This window comes from Phodopus roborovskii, unplaced genomic scaffold (genome assembly GCF_943737965.1).
Source record: "Phodopus roborovskii unplaced genomic scaffold, PHOROB, whole genome shotgun sequence".
Lineage (NCBI taxonomy): Eukaryota > Metazoa > Chordata > Mammalia > Rodentia > Cricetidae > Phodopus > Phodopus roborovskii.
Genome location: NW_026126563.1, coordinates 24,337,070 through 24,358,724, shown reverse-complemented (window position 1 = coordinate 24,358,724; position 21,655 = coordinate 24,337,070). Strand labels below are relative to the sequence as shown.

Sequence of the window (21,655 nt, the reverse complement as noted above, 5' to 3'; positions counted from 1 at the left end):
ACTGTTGGTGGGAGTGCAAACTTGTACAGCCATTTTGGAGATCAGTATGGCTGTTCCTCAGGAAAATGGGAATCAGTCTACCACTGGGCCCAACAATTCCATTCTTAGGCATATACCCAAATGATCCACATCCATCAACAATGACATCTGTTCAACTATGTTCATAGCAGCAGTATTTGTAATAGCAAGAACCTGGAAGCAACCTAGATGTCCCTCAACTGAAAAATGGATAAAGAAGATGTGGCACATTTACACAATGGGATACTACTCTGTGGAAAAAACAATGGAATCTTGAAATTCTCAGGCAAATGGATAGAACTTGAAGAATCCATCCTGAGTGAAGTAACCCATCATAAAAAGCCTTCAAGGACTGAGAAATCTCTCAATCACATTTATTTAATCATTTATGTGAAGCAGTGAAAATCTTTCATTCACTAATGTGCAAAGAATACAAGATCATAGGTGCATACTATTTGGCTTTTTCTAGTGGAAATTTTATTCTGGAGTGGTTGGCAAATAGTCATCAATATGACTGAAAGAAATTGAGATCCAAAGGCCAAATGGTTCATAACTATTATATTTTTCAACAAATAGCAACAATGTACATTTAATACAGCTGTATGCCCTATGGAGATTTAGACTGAAATTATCAGAGGCTGGGTGTTAGCTGGTCATTAGATGGAGTAGGTTGAGGAAAAAGGCAATACCAGTAATTTTGCAATTCTTTTTTTATATATGAATTTCTACAGAACCTAATTACCATCACATTTTCCCATACAATTTCAATTCCTCATCATTAGTGGGTAGATCTGAATATTTTACACTATCCAATGCATGAGAAAGTATAAAACACAGGGAATATATTATTACTTCTATTACAAATTGTGAGTGTTAATGACTACATAAATAAGTAAAAGGTTGCTAACAACAAGAGCAAAGGTTTGGGGCCACACATTGTTAATTTATTCAGTCCTAATGAAACAGACTGTCATTTCCTCTATTGAATATCAGAAAAATACCATTAGCTGTTATAAGCAAATAACTCTGTTTTCTAAGGAAAAGACTGATCCCAATTTCCCGACTTCCTAATTCAGTACAGTGGTTCTGGTGTACATATTTGCTTTTCAACTCTAATAGGTAAAGGGAAGAAAAGTAAATTGCTTTGAGAATGCACTGGTCTGCTTTCTTCTACAGTACATGAGGTAATTTCATTTGCTCTGCCCCACCTATCAGAGACAAGCAGTAATTCTGTGTAGTAAATGCACAACACTAAACACACAGCAACAGAATGCAGAAGTATTCCTGTCTGCACACAGGAAACTCGAACTTAAGTAACTTAATAAAGGAAACTGGTAATACAATTTTCTAAGTTTCACTGCGAGCTAAGAAGAATAGAATGTCCAGAATGATTCTTCCAAAGGTAACAGTAATGCCTAAAACAATGTCATCACCACATCTAGCAAAGCACCTGGCCTCTTTTCAGGCACTCGGGAACACTGATTTCATTTCCTCTCCAGTAATGCCCCTCTAGCAAGGAAGTACATAACCAAGATAAAAGGTTAGGATGCATGAGCTAACCTAATCCTAGAAATGATCCACTGTGAAATCTCATCAGTTACTGAACCGGGAATTCGAACTACTGCGTGACTAGAAAGCTCCACGGCTTCCCAAGCAAAAACCATCTCCAAATTTCAATTTCCAACAAGGGTGGCTCACAATTTAGTAAGTCAATGTTCTTTCCAGGCACTTCCTCTCGTATGCCCTAACTAGCACCAGCAAAACTCGTCCCAGTGAAACCTATACCTCTAATAAAGCCACACTAGAAGACACAGCATCACTAAAGGACCAAGAGGCAAATGAAATTACCCCTGATTTGCCCCTAGTGACAAGAGAAAAAGACTCCTTGCCCAGCTAGCAAAGTGTGTCCACCCACATTTGCTGTCCCTAGCACCACAAATCTACTTCTCATCCTCAGCCTGCCAGTGATCTCCTGGCAAGGGTTGGCAGAGGAGCTTTTCCAGCCTTGCCCGAGACGTCCCCATTAAAGGCTCCTTTTTGCAGAACCCACGGTCAAAGAGGACGGGTTTTCTCACGATCCAGAATTCCCACCTAGTGACGACTCGTCGCCAGGCGCGGGGGGGGCAACAAGCTCGAAGTGGAAAGGCCCGTCCCTGGCCCGGGGTCCGCGCCGGGCTTCTCGGGCCCACTGAAAGCCTCGCGCCCCCCACCCTCGGCACCCAGGAGGGCGCGGCGCCCCCAGCAGCGGGGCAAAGGATACAGTCGCGGCTCCAGAACGCAGAGCCCGGCAGGGAGGGGCCCGCCGCACCCGCCATCTTGAAACAACCGCCACTCCAGGCGTCGCGCCGGGGGCTGCCACGCCCCGGCCGCCACGCTCAGTCCCCATTGGCCGCTCGGCGCAGAGGCCCGCCCCCGCTTGCGCCTCTGGCCCTGGCGAGGGGAGAGGCTCCCGGCCGAGGCGAGGCGGGGTCGCGGCGATGTGAGCTGAGGCCCAGGCCAGGGTCGCGGGAACGAGCGCCTGGCGGAACTGCTGCTGCCAGAGCCGCCCGGGCCGCCCATCCTCTCCTGGCGGAGCCCTCAGGCACCGAAAACTACAACTCCCGGCATGCCGTGAGCCCGACGGCCGCAGAGCTGAGGCGGGGTCGGGCACGTCAGCCGGCAAGCCGGCTCTCCTCGGCGGCCCCGGTCACTGTGGCCGCCGGGGCGCGCGGTGTGGGGACGCGTGCTATGGAGGAGACGCCGCCCCCACTGCAAGCCGGTGGCAAGCCGCACCTAGAGAAGCTGACCCTGGGCGTCACTCGCATCCTGGGTGAGTGGGGTGGGAAGGACAATGGCTGGGAAGGAAGGGCGAGGGTGGAGGGCTGGGCGCTGGGTGCACTGCGCGGGAGCTGGACCAGACTGCAGGGGCATCGCTGTTGCAAATTCGCAGAGGAGGAGGAGGGGGGTAAAGGGGGTCTCTGATCAGGCCCGAAAGTGTGTGCTGAGAGTTCGGGAAGGTCGCCTCCCTCCTGCAAGGAGGAACACAGGGAGGCGCCTGGCAACCTGGGGGACGTGTCTCCCAGGAAGCTGTGTCCCTGAAATGCAAGCCCTGCCAGGGGTCGCACGGTGAACTGAGGTTAAGGGTGCTGCCCGTGTCCCAAGGCAGCCACTGCGCAGAGCTTCAGTGTACAGCACCGAGCCCGCAGCGCTGAAGGAGTTTGAGAGCTGTTCTTGTCATTCGACATTGGTTAACTAACCACAGCAAAGATAGACGCTGGGGCTACAGCTGTCAAAGAAACGGTGTGTGAAACAAACAGACACCTTAGCTCCCTAGCCGCCCAACACAAATCAGTACTATTTCACTGACTAATCAGAGGTAGCAGAGACCGAGAGGTGCTTGGCTTTCTGAGAAGGTTAAGAAGAATCGTGACCCAGAGAAGATTCTAGATTTTCTAAGGTAAAGGGAGGGGTCAGGGTAAAGCTGCCTAAGCAGGTTGAGAAAGTGTGCTGGAAATGCTTGCTTTCTTCTTACAACTGTGAAGGGATTGAAATTTCTCTATGGTGACCCGCACGTTCTCTGTTGGCATCTTCACTGCTTCGACCATTGTGGACATCTTGCTGTTGAGGCTATGACTTTAAAGACACTAAGCTTGTTCCTACTTATCGCCATTTTCAGTTTGCCTGGCCTGCTTCCCCCTGGAATTGTCTCCTTTCACCATTCAGTTTTCTGATCAAATGAGTATTATCTCTGATAAGTTTTACCCAGATAATAGTTACAATTACACCTTCCATCTTGCTCTCTTAACTCCCCGTCTTCATTGTAGCAGCAGCTATTAGCATAGCACTATGTTCAATTGTATGCTTATTTGGCCATTTTTTATAATAGAAATCTGAGACTTGGCTTGATTTATCCTAGGAATTTGTGATTTGTTTAATATGTAGAAAAACGAATGTAATAGAATGTTAGTAGAATAAAGAATAACACCTATATGGTTGCCAAAAAGGTACTTGACAAAATCCAGCATCCTTTGGGGAAAGGATTATATGTTATAAATATATGAACAAATGGAAACTGGAGCTATGGAAGTTAAGGAAATTCTGTGGAAGTTTTCTAGAGTTCTCTCACTGAAACCACACAGGGCCTCTAATGCAGAAACTGACAAATTAATGCTAAAGTTAATATTTAAATATAAGAGACCAGGAATAACCAAAGCAGTATTGTAATAGAAGAACAGAGTTCCTCTTAGTCATTCTTTTTTTCTTTGAAAATCTACTACATTGGGGATGACTAGTAATGGAGATAGTAATGGTAATGATTATGTACCAATGTGAATAGTTATGCCACTGATCTCTACACTTACATGTGATAAGAAAGATAAATTTCCTATAACATGTAACTGCAATAAGGATTATATACTACAAAATTGTAGTAAATTTTTTTTAAAGAGGTACTGGCATAAAAATAAAAAATACAAATTGATGGTATAGAATTGAATCTCCAAAAATAACTGTGATGTTTAAAGTTCACCGATACATACTTTTTAACTATGGATGTGAAAACCATTCAATGGGGAAAATACATTCCACAAATAATTCTTATAACAACTTGATGTCCTCATTTAAAATCTGGCTCAAGGAAGCAGGAAGAAAGTGTAATTTCCTCCAGAGCTAGAATTACATTTATGAGCTGCCATGTGGGTGTTAGGAGGAAACATGGGTCCTCTGGAAGAACAACCAATGTTCTTAACTGCTGGCCCATCACTCCCCCTTAGTTTAGTTTTTAAGTGATTAGAAATAGTGAATAAATTTTTAAATATAATACAGGAAAGAAAGGGATAAATAGTTTATAAAAATTGAAAATGTATACAGGGTTGCAGTGGCGCACACCTTTAATCCTGGCACTCAGGATGAGAGGCAGGCGGTTCTCTGTGAGTTTCAGAATAGTCTTCAAAGCTACACAGAGGAAACCTGTCTTGAAAAACTAAATAAAATAAAATAAAATGAATGTGTTTTTGTGGATACCATCAAGTGACAATACAACCTTAAAATAGGATATTTGTTAATCATAATATGAAAAGAGATTATAAAGTTCTATTATAAAGAACTCTAGAAATTCAACAATTAAAGAAAATCTAAATTAAGAGGGTCCTATTTGACGTTTCTTTTGAATCATATTTATGTAAAGGTGTTGATCATAAGTCAGATAAACTGATCAAAGACATAAGATATAATAAAATATAACAAAAATATAAGATAAAATAAAACTACCACAGTGCTAACAACTAGGAGGAAAAGAGCCCAAAAGAATGCACAAGAATCAGATACCCACTTGTGCAGACACTCGCAAGTCTCATAAAAACCCTAAACTGGGAGCCATAATATACACACAGAAGACCTCAGGTAGACCTTTGCAGGTCCTGTGCATATTACCCCAGTCTCTGAGTTCTTATGAACTTTAATCATGTTGATTTGAAAGGCTTCATTTTCTTGGTATCTTTTATCCCATCTGACTCTTACACTCTTTATTCCTCCTTTTTAGCTGGGTTCACTGAGCTCCAAGGGGAGAGATTTGATGGCGACATCCCCTCTGGGGTTTAGTGTTGCAAAGTCTCTCATTCTCTGCATAATATTTGGCTGTGGTTCTCTATTTGTTCCCATTTGCTGCAAGAGGAGCTTCTCTGATGATTGCTGAGCAAGGACTGATCAATAAGTATAGCAGAGTGTTATTTGGAGTCATTTTATTGATAGGTTTTTGAGGTCTGTTTTCTTTTAGAATAGTAGTATTTGGTTTTTGCCTAGGTCTCTGGGCCATCTAGTCTCAGGTTCTTGGTTACCCAACTAGTGTCAGAATGGGTTGGTTCATCAGGCCTCAAGTCAAATCAGATATTTGTTGGTTACTCCTATAAGCTTTGCTCTAACATGCCTTGCAGACAGGACACCATTATAGTCAAAGAATTTGGCTGGGTTGGTGTTCTGGTAGCATGCAGAGTACTTTCCTGGGCCAAAGACACTACCACATAGAAATGAAGGTTCTTTCTATTCAGGCACCAGCTTGATTTCACCATGTTCAATCAGTTGTGTTGGTGTTGTCTTCAACAATGGAACCTTGACATCAGTTTCTAAAGAGCAATCTGTAGTCTTGGCAACTGCCTGGGTTCCTATGGGACCTCTTTAGCCAACAACTCAATTAGATGTGATGCAAATCTCAGAACTGGAAGTTTCATTTGGTGATGAGTTGGATGGTTGGGGCTCTATCTTCCCCATTACTTGGCAGTTTCGTTTGAATCACCATATATGTGTATATTTTAGGAAGCTTCTGCTGTATTGGCTTTCCATATTTACTCTGAGATGGCCCTTAATTTTAGCTATCTCATCCCTTATTCCCTCTCTTGTCTTCTTCTTTCCTCCCCATTTGTAAGCCCCTTGAAGCATGAAGTGGCCAGGCCATTCCCCTGAGGAACTCCTACCCCAAGGTATCACCCGCAGAACACTCTGCCTTAATATCCACCTTCCATCCTACAGAGTAAAAAGCCCAAGCTCAGGACTTGAAATCCCACCAAACTCTACTGTGGAAATCTCAACCATGGAAAACCACAAACACACACACCGGAAATCCTATATAATAAACCCTGTCTTCTGCTCAGTTCTCTGCTGCTTCTCTCCCAAGCAGAGGTAGCCACTTTCCTGGGTTTTCCCCTCTCAATAAACATCTTGTGTGAGGTTTGTTTTGAGGGGTGACTGTGGGAATCCTTGGGTTTCAGCTGTCAAGATACCCTTCCTCTCAGAACTGCACATTGGTGCCATGACTTGATGGCTCTTCTGGTGCCTGCATTCTCCATCTGGGTCTAAGCTGCACTAGGAAGCTATCCTTCATCTCCTCATCTCCAGTCTACTGATTCCTTGCATCCCTTCCATCAGCAGACAAATTAGTGTAAAGGTTTCGCTGAGTCTGAAGAAGTGACCATTGAGCTTTCAGCACGTCTTTGGTACTCTTGGAGGTGGCAGCTGGCCCTCTTCACCTAACCCCATCCCCTTACCATTGGAGTTGTAATTCTGCCATTTTCTTAGGCCCAACTGTGCTACCAGATGTTTGCTGTCTTCTCTCACCTCCCCTTCAGAGTTTCCTGTACTCCTACAGATCCACTAGGCCCTCAAGGCTTTTGTGACTCCATTCTCCAACTCTTTCCTGTGGATGAGGCAACCCTCCCACCCCACCCCCCTTGCCTTCTGGCCTCCACAAATGCTCTGGTACCAGGTACCAAAGCTCTCCTTGGCCTTGACCAAGCTAAACTCCTGACCCCCATTGAGTATGGTAACAACTCACTGAATGACTGAATGGTTTTTGTTTTTCCTCTGGGCCTCCCTGAGACCTGGGAACCCCTGCTGTAAGCATTGCAGATGGGAGCCAAAGAACATCACAGAGTCACTGTAAGCATAGAAGTTTACAGCACTACTCCAGGGAAAGGTTCCCCCAATGAAAGTTTAACAACTCTGCTTTAGTAGGAGAGGGCTTCAGCTCTACTAGGGGAAAGTTTCTCCAGCAAAAGTGATACAGTTCCCTGCTCCTGCAAAAGTTGTTACAGCAAAAAAAAAAAAAAAAAAAAAAAAAAAAAAATCACACCTCACAACAAACCTCACTTAAGAGATTTATTGGAAAGGAAGAATCCAGGAGGGTTGCTGCCTCTAGTGAGAAAAAGCAGCAAATTTTCTCGGCAGGGTGGAGCTTTCCAGGGTGACTTGGGATTGGTGGGTTTTGTGGTCTGATTCTGGGGCAAAAGCAGGGCCTGGTGGGATTCTGAGGATTGGTGCAATTTCAAGCCCTGGTCCTAGTGGCCCAGGTCTCAGTTCAAGTAAGGGTCAGCGTGCTTTTGGCCCAGTTCTCAGGTCTAGCTAGGGGCAGGGTGTTTTTCCTTGGCCCTTTTCACCCTATACCCACAACTACAAGTTGCAGTGCCAGTTTGCTTCCCTCATCCATGGGAACAGTGTCTTCCACACCATCTCCTTTCCCCCATGAGATGAGAAAGACTTCAGTCCCTCCATCTGACATGGAACCTGAAGGGCCCTAAAATTTTCCACTTTTGCAATCAAATTTGGCCTCAGTACCCCTTAGACAACCAATCCAAAGGGCCACCTACCAGCACCCTAGATCCTAATATTATTTGGGACCTTTGCAAATACTACCAGCAATGGAGGAAATGAAAAGAATTTCCCTATTTCTCTTTTCTCTGCTCAAGCCCAGTTTTTACTTGATACTCTACCCCACCCCCACATGGTGTAAATGACCTATCTTTTAATTTAACATTGATGGGTCTATAACTTTATTGCAAAGTGGGATTCTGGAGCTGGATCTAGCAAGAGGGGGAGAACAGCAAAGGAGTGGGCCATCTGTAGCATGTATATACCCTGCACACATTCTTCCCTGGCTGGTGCATCTCTCAGCTCCATCCTGCAGCATCCTCTGTTTATAGCCAGCACCCTAAAATTTCCTCCCTCCCTCCCTCCCTCCCTCTCTCCCTCCCTCCCTCTCTCTCTCTCTCTCTCTCTCTCTCTCTCTCTCTCTCTCTCTCTCTCTCTCTCTCTCTCTCTCTCTCTGTCTGTCTGTCTCTAAGCCTTCTTTGTTCTCAGCCTACTGGATTCAGCTTTACAGGGATTCAGATGTCTTTCAGGTATGAGTGGTATTAGATTGTTGTTTAGTTTTTGTCCTACTTCAATTAAAAGTTTATTCTGGGCTCTCCCTCTTCTAGACCCAAGCATGCTTACTTAAAGGTTTTCTTCAAATAGTCTCATATCAGGCAAGTCACCTGACTTTGTGACAGAGAAAGTAGAGCAAAATAAAATAAAGAGACAAACTTTCTAATGGGGACTATTGCTACTCATTTCATACTCTTTTTGTTTTAGTTTAACCCTCTAAAACTTGTGCTTAAGGTGTACTTTTTTGTTGTTGTTGTTCATTCAAAACATGTTCTCTTGCAGTTTTAATTTTAATTGGGTTGCCATCTTATTAAGTTATAAATTTATTTATTTATCCTATATAAAAGTATTTCCCCCAGATGTATATGTTGCAAAAATCTTCTCCTGGATGATGTCTTCTCTCCTCATGGTATGTATGTATGTGTGTGTGTGTGTATATGTGTGTGATTTTTAAATTTAAATTTGAAACAAGCTTGTTTTACATGTCAATCCCAGTTTCTGCACCCTCCTGTCTTCCCCTGTCCCCTTCTACCAATTCCCATCCCCTTTCTGTTCCCCAGGGAGGGTGTGGCCTCCCATGGGGAGTCTTCAGAGCCTGTTATATCATTTGAATCAGGACCTAGGCCCTCCCCTGTGTGTCTAGGCTGAGAGAATATCCCTCTATGTGGAATGGGCTCCCAAAGTCCATTCATATACTAGGGATAAATACTGATCCACTACCAAAGACCCCCATAGATTGCCCAGTTCTCCCAACTAACATCACATTTAGGGAATCTGGGTCAATCCTATGCTTCTTTCCCAGCCATCAGTCTGGGGTCCATGAATTCCCCCTTGTTCAGGTCAGCTATTTCTGTGGGTTTCTACAGCCTGGTCTTGACCGCTTTGCTGATCATTCCTCCCTGTCTGCAACTGGATTCCAGGAGTTGGGCTCAATGTTTAGCTGTGGGTGTCTGCTTCTGCTTCCATCAACTACTAGATGAAGGCTCTAGGATGGCATATAATCAGGTAGTCATCAATCTCACTATCGAGGAAGGACATTTAAGGTAGCCTCTCCACTATTGCTTAGATTGTTAGTTGGGGTCATCCTTGTAGGTCTCTGAACATTTCCCTCATGGCAGATTTATCTTAAAACCTATAATGGCTCCTTCTATTATGGTATCTCTTTTCTTGCTTTTGTCTATCCTTTCCCTGACTCAAATCTTCCTGCTCCATCATCCCTACCTCTCCCCTCCTGTTCCTCCTAACTCCCTCTCCCCTCCCCCCACATGCTCCCAATTTGCTTGGGAGATCTTGTCCTTTTCCCCTTCTTCAGGGGACCATGTATGTCTATCTTAGGGTCCTCCTTGTTTCCTAGCTTTTTGGACAGTGTGGATTGTAGTCTGGTAATCCTTTTGCTCTATGTCTAAAATTCATATATGAGTGAGTACATACCATATTTGTCTTTTTGTAACTGGCTTACTTCATTCTGAATGGTTTCTTCTAGTTCCATCCATTTGCCTGCAAATTTCAAGATTTCATTGTGTAAATCTTACTTCAAGATTTGTAAAACTGTTATATAAACTTTCAGTACCTCAAGATTTATCAGCATATTGGGTATGATTAAAAATATGTAACAAAAGAGTTAACTTAAACTCATAACACTGGAGTTGATAGTTAAAAATCTATGCACAGGTAATCTTAAAGGAAATGTGTGACTTGCTGCCATCTTAGCTTCTGTGCCCCCATAAAGGATGGAGTCATCCACGTGGATGACAGCCATCTTGGTAGGGTTGGAAAGGTTGTACATTGCCATGTAACTTCACTCCCGTCTTTATTAAAAGTAACTACATGGCATAAACCAAACAAGGAAAAAAACAACCCCTAGCTATGAAGCCCAAACCAGATGATTCCTCCACTCTTTTCTATCATGCTAATGAGCCTCACCTTATCAACCTCAATCCACAGTCCCTTTTTTCCCTCTCCAGCCTGTTCAGTCTTCCTTTCTTCCTCCTCAGTGATAAGTCCAAATCAACCAGCTCAGGTGCCCACTTTCAGCCCGCTTCCAGCACTTGGTCCTTCCACTACTCAGTTCTGCTCCACCATGGGGCTCCCTTTACATTTACTCCCCTACCCAGCCTAAACCAGCCACAGTTCACCCTTGGTGGGAGGTTGCTGGGGTGGAGGGCTTGCTCAAGGAACACATCCCCTTCTCATTAAGCAAACTCATTCAAATAGAAAAGAATTTGTGGTCTTATACTGCTAATTCTTCCTTACACCTTTATTAAAGAATTCCAGTATATTACCCAATCTTATAACTTCACCGTCCATGATGTTTATATGGTTCTTACCAACAATTTTCTCTACGAGGAATACAGGTTGAGTCTGGAACCAGGATAGTGCACATGAAGACAAAATACACTAAACTAATGTGACCCACTTAGCTGGGGCTGAAGCAGTCCTTGACCAGGACTCCGAATGGAATTGCAATACCACAGGGGACATCCTTACTAGGAATCAGTTTATAACTTGCCTCCTTGCCAGTCTCTGCAAGGCTGCCCTTAAGAAGTAAATTATGAAAAATCCAGGATGTCATGCAGTACAAACACAAAACACACAAAAACTCATCTCAATCACCGTACTAGCTTACAAAAGCCCTAGCAATACACCAGTCTGGATTCCGAGTCTCCAGATGGGAAACAACTCCCACTTCTTCTCCCAGAGTTTCCCTGGTATTATGGCCAAACTTAAACATCTAGAGAAAGGACTCCTGACTCCACATGTGGTCTACCCCATGGCCTGCAAGGTATACCAAGGAAGAGGTGAAAAAATCCCCAAACAAAAATATCTGATGCTGGCTAAGGCCTTTCAGCTGGCAGCTGTCCACACTCCAAAGCCCTCTGGGTGCCTCTTTCAGATGCAGTTAGGAGTGTCATTGAGTCCAAGTCTGTCCAGACCTGCACAAACCATTCTGACCATGCCCATGGTGCAATCAAGAGGATCATTGGGCTACTGACTGTCTTCATTTCCTTTATGGCATGCGGACATCAAGTCCAAGTCACTCTTCAGTTGACTGCCCAAGTCTGGCCCTGAATGACTGAGGGGGTCCAGGTTCCCTTGGCCTGACCATGGCCATCTTTGTTAGGGAGCCTTGGGTAGTCACCACAGTGTCAGGACAATCCATCTCCTTCCTTCTGGACACCAGAGCCTCTTTTATGATCCTGGCGGAGTTTTAAGAACCCACCCACCTCTCTTTACCATTCCTCTATTGTCAAAATAGGGGGACAGCCTAATCAGCCTTACCAAAACCTACCAGTTACCTCTAATTTTAGAGGTATTCCCCTTTGCCCACTCCTTCCTAGTCCCCTTGATGGAAAGTGATCTTCTAGCTAAAGTAGGAGCCTCTTTTTTTTTTTTTGCTTCCCCCATCTGCTTGGCCCCAGTTTCACTAGCCACCCCCATTCCTCCTTCAAACCGCACAATCTGACACACCTTTTTCCATACCAGCTTTCCAGGTGGTTCCCTGCGAATGGGATACCCCAAACCCTCCATAGTCAAACATTACTCCCCTCTCATCCAATTACAAAACCTTTTACAAAACTCCCATCCAGTGCAAAAGGTGAGATGTAGCCTGCCCACCTGATTCTAGTTGTTTGGAAAGTTTTGTCTACTTTCTGTATACAGAAGGGTCTATGTTTTCTGGTGTATCTATAAGTTTTGTAGTAAACATGGGAGCCATGATAGAAATCAATCAGGCTCAGTTGAGAGCATGAATGATGGTAGTTACTGCATGTTTTGTTTCTGACTGGTTGTCTTTGAGAGTGTGAGCTTTCTGTGTTCTGTGTTTATTGGTTTTGTTTTTACTTTCTCTGTCACTGCCAGCCTCCAGCCACCCACCGCTAATGCTGCTTGCTTAGGCTACTTTGATGCTCAGAGCTCAGAATTTAACTCTGGACTTTTTGGTCACTGGATTCAGTTTAGGAAAGATGGGATTTAAAAACAATGCTTATTTAGTAGGGTATTACAGATACATCTCCATTTATTCATATTATACAAGAATGTACATCTGGCTGCAGTTAAACGTCATATATGTGAATCAAATTAACCTTCTCCCCTCACTACCATCCCACCTTCTAACATACAAGGATCTCTAAACACTACTCCCTTCGCAAGTTCTCTCTCTTCAGGTAGCATTGGTAGAGGATGCCATACTTAACCTTTCAGCCACACATATGATTCAGCATATCAAACTGAATCAAGTTGGTGATTTGATAACTTATACACTCCTCTATTTCTTCCTATCCATACCTTTCTTTAGCAGCTCTTACGTATGGATGTAAGAGCTAACCAAAAGCCTGTCCTAATTGGGTTAGGAAATCGCTCTATAATTAGCCTGACAAAAGCTGATTCAGTCCCCTTCAACCCCCTTATCCATCTCTCTTTAACTGGGGCTTACACCCATGCCTGTTTTCTTTATGAACAGAAGGAAGATTACTGTGAAAAGTGGCCAGAAACTTAAAAGAGGTGACCCATATTGGCACTGCAACTACTGTGGGACAAATCTGGGCCATCCTCCATCCTAATTGCATATCAACTACTGAATAACACTCTGCTTGGCCAATTTGGAGAATGCTAGTTGTTTGTCCATCCCAAGTCAGCTTCACCCATTGGACTACTAGTCTCTGTCATCTTGTCTCTCATTAACTCCTCTGAGCCAAATACCACTACCACTCCTTACCCCTCCCCCAATGATAGACTGTTTTAACTTGTTGGGGACATATTTTATGAACACACTGAAACCCTCAGACTGTAATAATACTTTGACTCTGAGCACTGCCACCTAGCCCTATGTCCAAATATTCCTAACACCTTCATCCTCTGTGACATTCAGGTTTACTGCTGCTTACCTGATAGGTGGTCTGGGACTTGTGCCATGATGTTCCTTTTTCCAAAATGAGGAGTAATACCTATAGTAAAAAGGAGGCCAAAGAATGAATACCCTGCCCCTGACTTGACCTGAGACCAGGGTTAAGGAAAAACAGCCTGAGCCTGACTTGATCCCAGAACTTGGGCTTGAAATCTCACCAATGTCTGAACTTATCCCAGAGTCAGGCTGCAGGATCCCACCAATCTCTGAGATCCCTGAGCATAAAATCCCACCAATCCCTGAGCTTGCATGAGAATCAGTCTACCAAAAAAAAAAAAAAAAAAAAAAAAAAAAAAAACACCAGTCCCAAGCTACCCTGGAAAAGCTCTGCCTCCCCCTCCTCCCAAAACCCTATATAAGCTTTGTACTCTGTTCAGTTTGCAGTTGCTTCACATCCTTAGAGGCAGTCACCCTCCTGAATATTTCCTTCCCAATAAAGCTCTTGAGTGAGGTTTGTTGTGTGCTGTGACACTTTCTATGGAACAGAGCTAAGCTGTAACAACTTTAATGAGAGCCAGAGAGGACCAGAGTGTTACACTTCAAGGGACCTGAGCAGAGGTATAATACTTCTCCAGAGACAGAATGGAGCAAAACTGTAACATTTTGGCTGGGGAAACCCTCCTCTCTCCTGCCTGAGCAGAGTTTTTACACTTGCATGTAGAAACCTTTTCCTGGAGCATAGCTGTAAACTGCTATGCTTACAGTGACTTTGTGGTATTCCTTGGCTCCAGACTACCATGATGCCTTTCCATGTAAGTTGCAATGTGTTCAGTCCCTGGTAAACAACCCTTGCCAATTCCCATCATGGGATTTATATATATAGTGACATGGCATGACAAATGAGTGGTTCAGATACTACCCTTTCTCACAGCCCTGGGTGTAGCTACTGGAACAGCAGGACTGACTGACTACTTTCCTAGCTCTTTACCATCAGTTTTCGTCTAAGTTTATCCAGGATGTACAGTGGGTGTCTCAGACCATCTTTACCCTATTGAGCCAAATAGACTCACTGGCCATCCTAGTGCCACAGCGAGGATTAGATTTACTAACAGCAGAGAGATGCAGTCTTTATCTCTTCCTAGGGGAAGAATGTTGTTTCCATGTCAACTAGTCAGTAAAAGTTAATAAAATCCAATAACTCCAGACAGATCTCAAAAAAAGAAAAAAAGAAAAAGAAAAAGAAAGAAAAAGAAAAAGTTTAATGCCTCTGGCGAGTGGATCATTGACAGTCCAATGTTAGATTGCAGACTACCCTTCTTAACCCCCTTCTCCTTTTCTTAGTCCTTCTAATTGCACTTGGCCTCATAAACTTCTTGTCTAGCTTTCTTCAATGACAGATCCAAAAGGTTTCTAACCACATTTTTAATCAGCTGCTATTACAGAATTACTAGCCCCTAGCTATGAAGACAGAGGCATGCAATTTCTAATTATACCCCAACCATGAAGATCAAGTTCAGCCTCAAGGACTTCTATGGCCCCATTCAGCAGGAAGTAGTCTAATGATAACATGTCCCCATTTCCCAACCCCTACTTGTTTATCAATACACCAAATGGGGTGATGTAAGCCCCTTGAAGCACAGATGAACAAACCTCACTCACCCTTGAGGACCAGCAACTACCAGGTTCCCACCCACAGAACACTCTAATGGCAAGATATTGAGGTAGATTGATTCTCATGTTCCCGAGAAACTTCCCACCAATTTCCATGGTGAGAGTGCAAGTTTTTACTCCCATCACCAATGAGTGGGTGTTCCCCTTACTCTGCATCCTCACCAGCATGAGCTGTCACTTGTTTTATTGATCTTGGCCATTCTGACTGGTGTAAAATGAAATCTTGCAAACTTGCTCTCCCACCAGCAATGGAGGAGTGTTCCACTTGCTACTCATCCTTGACAGCATAAACCATCACTTGTGTTACCAATCTGGTGGAATGTCACAGTGTTTTTACTTGAATTTCCGTGATGACTAAGGATGTTGAACATTTCTTTAAATGTTTTTTTAGCCATTTGCATTTCCTGCATCAAGAATTCTTTGTTTAGAGCTGTACACCATTTCTTAATTGGGTGGGTTGTATCCTTTTTGAGTTCTTTATATATTTTGGATATTAGTCCTTTATTGGATGTGTAATTGGTAAAAAAAAAAAAAAAAAACCTTTACCCACTCTGTAGGCTGCTGCTTTGTATCCATTTCCTTGCATAAGATTTTCATGAGGACCATTTATTGGTTGTTGCTCTTAGTGCCTATGTTAAGTGTTCTGTTCAGAAAGTCGTTGCCTTTGCCGATGAATTCATTTATATCCTCCAATTTCTTTTCTTTCAATTTCAGTAAATCTGGTTTTATGTTAAGGTCTTTGATCAATTTGGAGTTGAATTTTGTGCATGGTGTTAAATATGAATCTATTTGGATGCAGTCATCCAGTTTGACTAGCACCATTTTTCTAGTGTATTTTTCTAGTGGATATTTTATCAAAAATTAGGAGCCCATCGGTATGTGGATTTATTACGAATTGTTTTTCCGCCAGCCTTGTCCCACAGCCACATCAGCCCCAAATAACACACAGGGACACTGTATTAGATATAAAGCTGTTGGTCTATTATTAGTATTTCCTATTGGCTAGCTCTGTCTTAAATATTAACCCATTTCTATCAATCTAAGTATTTCCATGTGGTCTTATCTTACCAGAGAGAGGATCCAGAGTGTTACCCTGTTGGTCCTACATCTTGAAACTCCTCCCATCTCCCCCTGAATTTTCCTTGTCTCCTAGCCCTGCCTATCTTGCTTTCCTATTGGCCAACAGGGCTTTATTAACCAATAAGAGAAACATATTTACAGAATGACATCTCCCATCATGGTTTTATGTCTGGGTCTTCAATTCAATTCCATTAATCAGCATGTACATTTTTGTGGCAATACCAGGCCCTTTTTGTGGAATATACCTTTACACTGTATTAATATATGTTGCTGTGATTGGTTCAATAAAGAAGTTGACTGGCCAGTAAATGAACAGAGTATGGTTAGGTCAGAGGGCCAAACTGAGAATGCTGGGGAGAAAGGTAGAGTCTGTGCAGTCTCCAGTGGAGACAGAGGGAAGCAAGATGGACATGCCATACTGAGAAACAGTACCAAGCCATATGGCAAACTGTAGATAAGAAATATGGGTTAATTTAAATGTAAGAGCTAATAACAAGCCTGAGCTATTGGCTGAGCATTTATAATTAATATTGAACCTCTGTGTGGTTGGTTACTTAGGAGTGGTTTGCGGGACAGAAACTTATGCCAACACTTTTTATTGCTATGTCTTTGTGTATAACTTGGCATTGGGAATGGTGATAATCATCTGAATATCTTTTATTATTCAGGATTGTTTTTGCTATCCTGAGTTTTTTTGTGTTTCTGGATGAAGGTGAAAGTTGCCTTTCAAGATCTGTGAAGAACTGTGTTGGAGTTTTGAGGGAGATTGCCTTGATTATGTAAACTGTTTTTGAAAGAATATCTATTTTTACTATGTGAATCCTACAGATACATGAACATGGGAGATCTGGAAAGATGGGGCAGCAATGTCAGTCTCCTATTTCTTTCAGTGTCTCAACATTTTTAATCATACATAAGTCTTTCACTTGCTTACTTAAAAATACCTCAAGATATTTTAAATTATTTGAGGCTGTAGTGAAAGTTGTTGTTTCTCTTGTTTCTTTTTCAGCCCAGTTTTCATTTGTGCACAGGAGGGTTACTGATTTCTCAGAGTTAATTTTGTAGCTACTTTGCTAAAAGGGTTTATCAGATGTTGGAGTTTGCCAGAAGAATTTTTGGGTTCCTTATATATATTCTCATATCATCTGCAAATAAAGATAATTTGACTTCCTTTCCAGTTTGTATCCCTTTGATCTCCATCAGTTGTTTTATTGCTCTAGGTAAAACTTCAAATACGATATTGAGTGGGTATGGAGAGAGTGGACAACCTTGTCTTGTTCTTGATTTTAGTGGGGTTGTTTTTTAGTTTCTCTCCATTCAAGTAGATGTTAGCTACAGCATTGCTCTAAACTTTCTTCTATTATATTATAATATGTCCCTAATCTCTAGACTTTTATCATGAAGGGGTGTTGAACTTTGTGAAAGGCCTTTTATGCATCTGATGAGATAATTGTGTGTTTTTTTTTCTTTAAGTTTATATGGTGGATTACATTTTTTCCATATATTAGATCATTCCTTCATCTTTGGAATTAAGCCTACTTGATCATGGTAGATAATCATTTTTATGTGCTCAAAGATTTGGTTTACAAGTACTTTATTGAGTATTTTTGCATCTATGTATGTAAAGGAAATTGTTCTGTAATTCTCTTTTTTTTTTTTTTTTTTTTTTTTTGTTGGATGTTTATGTGGTTTAGAGATCAGGGTAACTGTGGCCTCATAAAATGAAATCAGCAATGTCCCTTCTATTTCTGTTGTTTGGAATATGAGAACTATTGGCATTAACTCTTCTTTGAATGTCTATTAGAATTCTGTACTGGCTATCTATCCTTGTACTGCTTTATTATTATTTTTACCCCCTTGGGAGATTTTTAATAACTTCTCTTTCACTAGGGGTTATAGTCTATTTTAATTGTTTATATGGTCTTCATTTAACTTTGGTAAGTGGTACCTATAAAGATACTTACCCATTTATTTTAGTTTTCCACTTTGGTGGAGACAGGTTTTAAAGTATGTCCTTAAATTCTCTGGATTTCCTTGGTGTCTGTTGTTCTGTTCCACTTTTTGTTTCTGATTTTGTTAATTTGGAAACTCATTCTTTTAGTAAATTTAGATAAGTGTTTGTCTATCTTGATGATTAATTTAAACAAAACAACTCTTTGTTTCATTGAGTCTTTGTACTGTTTTCTTTGTTTCTATTTCATTGATTTAAGTAAGCCTAGTTTGATAATTTCTTCCTGTCTTCTCCTTTTGGATGTGATTTCTTTTTGTTCTAGAGCTTTCAGGTGTGGTATTAAGTTGCTAGTATGAGATCTCCCCAGTTTTTTTTGTTTTTTTTCTTTTTTATGTAGGCACTTAGTGCTGTGAACTTGCCTCTTAGAACCTCCTTCATTGTGTTCCATAAGTTTAGGTATGTTGTGTATTTATTTTCATTGAATTCTAGGAAATCCTTAGTTTCTATCTTGACCCATTTTTCGTTAGAGACTTGTTCAGTTTCTGTGAGTTTGTAAGCTTTCCATTCTTGTTTTGTTTTGTTTTTTCTGATGTCGTTGATAAACAGATTTAATCTGTGGTGGTCTGATAGTGTGCAGGGAGTTATTTCTACTTTCCTGTATTTGTTGAGACTTGTTTTGTGTCCTATTTTGTGCTCAATTTTGGAGAAAGTTCATGAGGTATAGAGAAAGTATATTCTCTTGTGTTTGGGGGGAAATATTCCATTAGGTCCATTTGGTTTATAATGTCTATAAGCTCCAGCATTTCTTTGTTTAGTTTTTGTCTAGATGACCTGTCTGTTGATGAAAGTAAGGTCTCATGTTGTCAGTGTGTGGTGGTCAATATGTAATTTAAATTGTAGTAGTGTCTCTTTTATGAACTTGGATGTTCTTGTGTTTGGTGCATAGTAGGTAGACTTTTACTAGGGCTGCCATAAGAAGTACCACAGACAGAGTGGCTTAGAATTACTCTCAGAATTCTAGAATCCTACAGTCTGAAATTACAGATGTTTCAGGGCACTGTGAAATCTGTAAGGGAGGAATCATTTCCTTTTGTCTTCTTGGTAGCAGTGTTTTTGTTCTTTCTTTTATGGATGAGCATTCATTTCCTCTACATATCAAAACTCGAGTAGCAGGCTTTGCCTATTGTGCTATCTTCCCAACCCCAGCTTTGCATTTGTTTGTTTATTTATTTAGGCATTATTTTGTTATGCAGCCTAGGCTTGCCTGGAATTCACAAATACACTGTAGCATTGACTTCTGGTAGACCCAACTCCCTCATTCTGGCAAGTACTTCAATAGAGGTTGGTACCAACATGCCTAGCTTAGCCTAGCTTTTAAATCCTGAACTCCATCAAGTAGAATTATATGTTCAGGAGATTCATTTTATTTAGAACCAAGTTATAAATCATTTTTTTTTAAGTCTGGTTTTTTGAGACCGGGTCTTCTTATGTTTTCTTGGCTGTTTTGTAACTTCCTATGTAGACCATATTGGCACCATTCTCACACATACCTGCCTACCTACCTGCCTCTGATTCCTGAGTGCTGGATTAAAGTCATGTACCACCATGCCTGGTTAAGTCTTATTTCTTATAGAAAGTTAAAGAGGTGCTATTCCTTATTCCCTTTAAGTATAAGTATGGACATTTACCAAGAAATCCAGTGTGAAATCACTGAAAGTTTAGAATCTCTGTATTTTGTTCAACTATATAAATGTAGAGGGTAGAGGTGATTAGGTGGTGGTCATCCTTTGAAGTATACTGTGTCCTTCAAGGTTATGGTACTAAGCCACTGAGGGATCAGCCAGTCCTTCGTTTTGCTCACAGGGGAGGTAAATGCCCATCCAAAGGATTGGATAGGCAGAGCAGCAATCAACACTTAACCAACCTACAGTACAGAATGTGTGAACAGGCCAACTACAACTTTGTACTATATTTTTTTTCTTCTTCCAGAATCTTCCCCAGGTGTGACAGAAGTGAGCATAATAGAAAAGCTGCCTGCTGAACGTCATATGATTTCTTCATGGGAACAAGTAAGTGTGTCTGTGTTGACTCTTTATCTCCCAACAAAGAAAGGTCATTTAAATGCCCCTGGGAAGGAATGATTAGAGCAAGAAACTTATTCTTCTGTCAGGCTACAGCTGCCTTTTATTCCATTCCAATTTCTCAGCGAAGCGTCTTGTCTGACCCTTGTAATTCTGTGAAAGCAGTAGATGTTTAGGTTGTATACATATACAACAAAACTACAAGTCCAGCTGTGAAAGTAAAAGATGCCTATTAGTATGCATCAGGCTAGAGAGAAAATGGTTAAGAGTTGCAGAAAAAAAATGCTAACTGGATCCCGTGATTGGTGCGTCCCAGTTTTCCTCAGTTAATCAAACTTAAATGCTTTTCATTAACAGGACTTTTCATGGTCTGTATGTAATGAAAGAATCTGCCTCTGAATTTTCAAACATCCCAGGGCCAGGAGAGCTACATTATTATTGAGCATCTTGGTGACATTGCATAGCTACAGCATCCCTGACTGTGCTTGGATTGGACTCTCCAGTACAGTCTGCTGATGATGAAACAATGGCTCACAGAGACCCCACAATTTGGCAAATGACCCTTTTCTTTTTAGCCTTACTTAGATTATGGTCATAGAGTCTAGGTTTCCTTGCTGATAAGTCCTTCACATACTCCTGCTGTGGCTATATTATAAGCATTTACCACATAACAAGTAACAATCCCCTTCAGCCCCTCAAGCTCTTACTCTTCAGGTGCTTCATTTTTCCTCTCTGCAGTAGATCGGCAGCTTCCTTCTTTAACATCTAAATAAAACAAAGCGAAAACTTCAGTATGTTTTCCTTCTAACTGTTTAATCATCTGTCTTTTGCGTGCACAGTATGTAGAAAACATGTCCAAGTAAGGGTTCAGGAAGTATTTTTTGTTAAAGGAACAAATAATAGTTTAGGCTCTGGCATCTCAGTCTGTCACAGCAACTCATTTTTACTATGGGAATATTGAAAGCAGCTATCAACATACAAGTGCATGACTGAGTAAATAATTTTTATATAAAAAAAGAAGTGACATGACAGGTGCAGAGGGGCTGTGTGCTATATTTACCAAGCCCTGATCTAAATTATTGTACCATTGTTTGCCTCTCAGTTATTCTCTAGCTATCTACAGCCTCTCTTCCTCTACTGCCATTCCTTGGCATTACTCTGAACATTGTTAGTATCAGGGTTATGTTGTCTTTGTAAATGAATTTGGAAGGGTTTCCTCTTTTCAGTACATTTGGAATAGTTTGAGTAGAAATTGTAGCTGGATATTAGTGGTTCACACCTTTAATCCCAGCACTCAGGAGGTGGAGGCAGGCAAAATCTCTATGAGTTCAAGGCCAGCCT

General features: G+C 41.8%; 2 protein-coding genes across 2 annotated transcripts in view; one reads left to right on the top strand and one right to left on the bottom strand.

Moving 5' to 3' along the window:
* Positions 1-2,362, bottom strand: part of Kiaa1328 (KIAA1328 ortholog) — a 242,815-nt gene extending 240,453 nt beyond the window's left edge. The window contains 1 exon segment of the mRNA XM_051202092.1: positions 2,279-2,362. Within this exon segment, the coding sequence (XP_051058049.1) occupies positions 2,279-2,333 (55 nt within the window). The 5' untranslated portion in view covers positions 2,334-2,362.
* Positions 2,363-2,372: 10 nt separating this feature from the next.
* Tpgs2 (tubulin polyglutamylase complex subunit 2) overlaps positions 2,373-21,655 on the top strand; it is a 37,839-nt gene continuing 18,556 nt past the window's right edge. Inside the window, 2 exon segments of the mRNA XM_051202090.1 lie at positions 2,373-2,827; positions 20,223-20,302. Coding sequence (XP_051058047.1) covers positions 2,746-2,827; positions 20,223-20,302 — 162 coding nt within the window. The 5' untranslated portion in view covers positions 2,373-2,745.